The 4,505-nt window shown below is 37.4% G+C and overlaps 1 protein-coding gene across 1 annotated transcript in view; it reads left to right on the top strand.

Annotated features, from left to right (window-relative positions):
- LOC107663323 (transmembrane protein 8B-like) overlaps window positions 1-4,505 on the top strand; it is a 9,641-nt gene that overhangs the window by 2,142 nt on the left and 2,994 nt on the right. Inside the window, exons 3-8 of the mRNA XM_016453534.1 lie at window positions 185-395; window positions 705-832; window positions 1,278-1,540; window positions 1,652-1,977; window positions 3,913-4,006; window positions 4,090-4,247. Of these exons, the coding sequence (XP_016309020.1) occupies window positions 185-395; window positions 705-832; window positions 1,278-1,540; window positions 1,652-1,977; window positions 3,913-4,006; window positions 4,090-4,247 (1,180 nt within the window). The remainder of the gene's footprint in view (window positions 1-184; window positions 396-704; window positions 833-1,277; window positions 1,541-1,651; window positions 1,978-3,912; window positions 4,007-4,089; window positions 4,248-4,505) is intronic.

Below are 4,505 nucleotides of genomic sequence, written 5' to 3'. Positions count from 1 at the left end.
CTGACGTGCTATGATTTCTGACAGGCAGTTCACTCTCCTGTGATGTGACCCTTTTCCCCTCACACAGACACACACACACGACTCGTTACTCAACACTCCAAAGAGAAAGGAAAACTTGAAATCGCATCATATGACCCCTTTAACGCATAACATTGACTTTTGTCTATCTAATGCACATTAACAGGCACTTTAGGGCAGGAGCTCCCCCGGTCATCAACCCCATAGACACAGCCTTTCCAAACTCCACATCAGTCTTCGTTGCTCATAACTTGACGCTGATTATTCCCAGTGGACAGAGCAGCAATTTGACACTGTTCAATATGACCCACCCCAAAGCTGGAGACTGGTTCCTTGCTGCTCACCTGCCCAAAGATGAAGGAAAGATAGAGCAGCAGGTCTGTGTATATATGTATATTATGTATTGTGTAAGATTAGATTACCTATATAAATGTGACAACTTTCCCGGTCAAAAAAAAAAAAAAAATGTATAGGCAGACAAAAGTTTGGAATAGTTCAAATTTGCATTTATTTCATTAAAAAAACTGTAAAAAATAAAATCAGTAATAATGTCAAATATTTTTACAATTTAAAATAAGTGTTTTCTACTTTAATATATTTAAAAATGTAATTTATTCCTGGGATGCATAAGCTGAATAATTTTTTTTTAAAGTAAATGTGTGATTGTTTGTTGCTTTCTATTTTAGGGACTGCCATCTTGCTCATACCTATTCCAGGCACAGATGTTTTTAAGGAGAGCTGCTGACCTGCCGATCCTGCAATACAACATTCCACTCTATCAAACACTAACTACTACAGCTCCAGCCTTGTTTAAGTATGCTCTATGTTTGTGTGTGTAGATTATATTGATGTTTGTTACTTTTTTGTTTATTATTATTATTATTATTTTGAATTATGCAGTTCGAAATAACTGTTTTCTATTTGAATATATTTCGTTATATTATTTATTTCTGTGATGACAAAGCTGAATTTTGAGCATCATTTCTCCAGTCTTCAGTGTCACATGAACTCATTCTAATATGCTGATTTGATGCTCAAGAATCATTTCTTATTTTTATCAATGTTGAAAACATTTGTGCTGCTTTATATGTTAGTGGAAACAATGATGCATTTTTTTCAGGATTCTCTGACGAATATAAAGTTAAAAAGAGCAGCTTTTTTTTTCATTATATGAAAAAGAAACTAAATAAAAATATAAAAATGTGAAGTTTCTGTTTTTGTTGAATTCTAAAGTATTTTTGTGTGTCTTGTCTGTTTAGGATCTTTGTTCCAGAGTTCTCCTCCAGGTTGGATGTTTTCATCTTGAACTGTTCTGTAAAGCTGGGAAATGATTGTGGGCTGTCAATCACTGTAGGCTCCAGCACTTTGAAGCAGGGCTCGGAGCTGAAACAGAACTGTTCAGGGTTAGAGAGCTGCTCCGCATCGGTCCTCATTCCCCCGTGGAACAGCTGGTTGCTGGTTATGGTTGAGACTAGTCAACCAAACACCACAATACCTTTCAGCATCTCTGCCAATGTCACAGGTCTGTTTTGATTCACCTATTACTTTAATTTAATTTTTTAATTTAATTTTTTTGCCAGTTTTTGCTTGATTCTTAAATATCTTTCCCTCCTGTCTCACTTCATACACACAGTGGGATGTAAACCTTTGAGCGCCTCTTCAGATTTTAACACCTCAGCCTTCATTCGTAACATCATTGCTCGCCAAAGCAACAGCTCAGGTGCCCTAAGTAACACATTCGTTTCTATGAGAGACCAACCGGGCCTCCGTGCTAACAGCTCTGAGCCAATGTGCATGAAAAGCCCTTCAGTGTTCAGAGATGAACAGGATGTACTATCACTACGCTTCATTGTTTCCAGAAACCTAACTGTGACCTCGGACCTTCCAACTGTGATCACACTAGAGCAGTCTCCTGGTGATAGTGGCGGCACGTTTGTTGTACAGCTCAACTTGAACACTGTAAGCATATAATATAATATAATATAATATAATATACCATTAAAACCTTTGCAGTCAGTAAGATTTTTGAAAGAAAACCAAAAGGTGCTCACCATGGCAGCATTTATTTAATCAGAAATACAGTAAAATCAGTTAAATTGTGAAATATTATTACAATTTAAAATAACTGAATTTTGAAGTAGAAAGACTGAAATAGTGTTGTCTTGTAAAACGTACTCCAATAATCTTTAAAACGTTGAAAAATTTTTTTTTTACAGTGTAGATTGAAAAAATATATATAATTGAGAAATACTATGGTTTAAAAAAAATACTGTTGTGAAAAATATATTTGAAATGTACAGTGGGTATAGAAAAGAATCACATTTTAATAACATCTTGTTGCTTTGCAGCCTGAAATGAAGACGGACACAGTTTTTGTTTTATCCAGCTGTATTTGTATTTAGTGCAATTTATAACATCCAAGAGAAAGATATAACACCAACAAAAAAAATAAAAAAACAGAATCACTGAGTTGGAATAAGGATCACCCCCTTGTGTCAGTATTTTGTTGAACCACCTTTTGCTTTAATTACAGCTTTTAGTCTGTTGGGATTTGTCTCTACTAACTTTGCACATCTAGTCTTTGCAATATTTGTCCGCTCTTCTCTGCAGAACTGCTCAAGTTCAGTTAAATTTGATGGTGATGTTTGTGGACTGCAGTCTTCAAGTCATTCCACAGATTCTCAATGGGGTTTAAGTCTGGGCTCTGACTAGGCCATGCAAGGACGTTCACTTTTTTCTCCTTCAACAACTGTGTGCTCAGTTTCGCTGTGTGCTTTGGGTCATTGTCATGTTGGAAGGTAAATCTTCTTCCCATTGACAACTTTATAGCGGAGGGCAGCAGATTTTCCTCAAGAATTTGATGGTATTTTTTGACCCATCCATTTTCCCTTCTATCCTGACAAGTGCTCCAGTCCCTGCTGCAGAGAAACACCCCAAAACAGGATATTACCACCTCCATGCTTTACTGTAGGAATGCTGTTACTTGGATGATGAGCTTTATTGGATTTCCACCAGACATATCGCTTGGTGTTGAGGCCAAATAATTAAATTTTAGCCTCATCTGCCTCAGAATCTTCAAGGTGCGTTTTGGCAAATCTCAGTAGTGACTGCATGTGGCCTTTCTTGAGGAGTGGCTTTTTTTCTTGCAATCCTCCCATACAAGCCACATTTGTGGAGAATTTGTGATATTGTTGTCACACACACACAATGACCACTCTTTGTCATAAATTCCTGCAGCTGCTTCAGAGTTGCTGTAGGCCTCTTGCTAGCCTCTCTGACCAGTTTATTCCTGGCTCTTTCATCCAGTTTGGAAATACCTTCCACTTCTTAATAATAGACTTCACTGTACTTCTAGGCATTGATAAAGCCTTTGAAATTTTTTGTATCCATCTCCTGATTTGTGCCTGTCCACAACTTTATCCCGTAGATCTTTTAACAGTGCCTTGCCACCCATAGTTGATTGTTTGCTTCAGTTGCACTACCAAGAACTGAAATGCTCCAGGAAAGCTCTTTTCATGATCAAAATGACCGCAGCTGATCACAGTTGAAAGTCAAATGGCTTTGTGTTCCATTGAGAAGGTGATTAGCTACACCTTATTGAGTTTATAAGTAATGTTTTAGGAGGGGGGTGAACCTTTTTCCAACTTAGTGATTCTGTTTTTTTTTTTCTGACATGTTGGTGTTATAAGTTGCACTGAGTAAATACAGCTGGATAAAACAAAAACTTTGCCCATTTTTATTTCAGGCTGCAAAGCAACAAAATGTGATTAATTTAAAGGGGATATACCCACTATAGATAGATAGATAGATATATAGATAGATTGATATAGATAGATTTCATATTGTGTTGTAATATAAATTTAACAATTTTTTCTTCTTGTGTTTGTGGCATAGAGTTCTCTGGTTGGTGGATTTGCTCATGTCAAAGCATGTCTCACACCTACTGCTCCTTTACTTCACCTCAACCGCAGCCAGACTTGTGCTACAGGTTAGTCACAAATAAAAATTTGTGCAATACGTGTTTTCCTGCATGTCACATTTGAAGCTCTCTGTGTATATGTGTGCGTGTAGGGCTTATGCAGGGTTATTCGCTGAGCGTGAGCAGCAATGAATCACAGGCACTGTTGAGGATTCCATTCCCAGATGCAGCAGTGTGGTACCTCAGCCTCCAGACCGTGTGCAATGACAGGTCAGTTGTGCGATTGAAGTGCGCTACTAGCTCACAGAGTAAGATAGACCCGTCCTATACATTTATATTATATGACTACAGACATTCCTGTTGGGTTTTTTTACAACCTAGAATTGATTAGATCATTAAAAGTGGACGACTATAAGACAAACCTTTTTTCTTTGGAATAATGTGCACTGATGAATTGTGCAAAATAGGTCCAGGAACGTGTATGAAAGTAAATGGCATCAGTTTTAATGTCAAGATGACTTTAAAGCACCTTCTACTTTTGCTCCTGTGTTGTCTTCCCAGTGTTGAC

Source organism: Sinocyclocheilus anshuiensis, unplaced genomic scaffold, assembly GCF_001515605.1.
Source record: "Sinocyclocheilus anshuiensis isolate Anshui unplaced genomic scaffold, SAMN03320099.WGS_v1.1 scaffold2301, whole genome shotgun sequence".
NCBI classification, from domain to species: domain Eukaryota; kingdom Metazoa; phylum Chordata; class Actinopteri; order Cypriniformes; family Cyprinidae; genus Sinocyclocheilus; species Sinocyclocheilus anshuiensis.
Note: the sequence above shows the minus strand (reverse complement) of the source record. Positions and strands in the feature narration are given on the sequence as shown.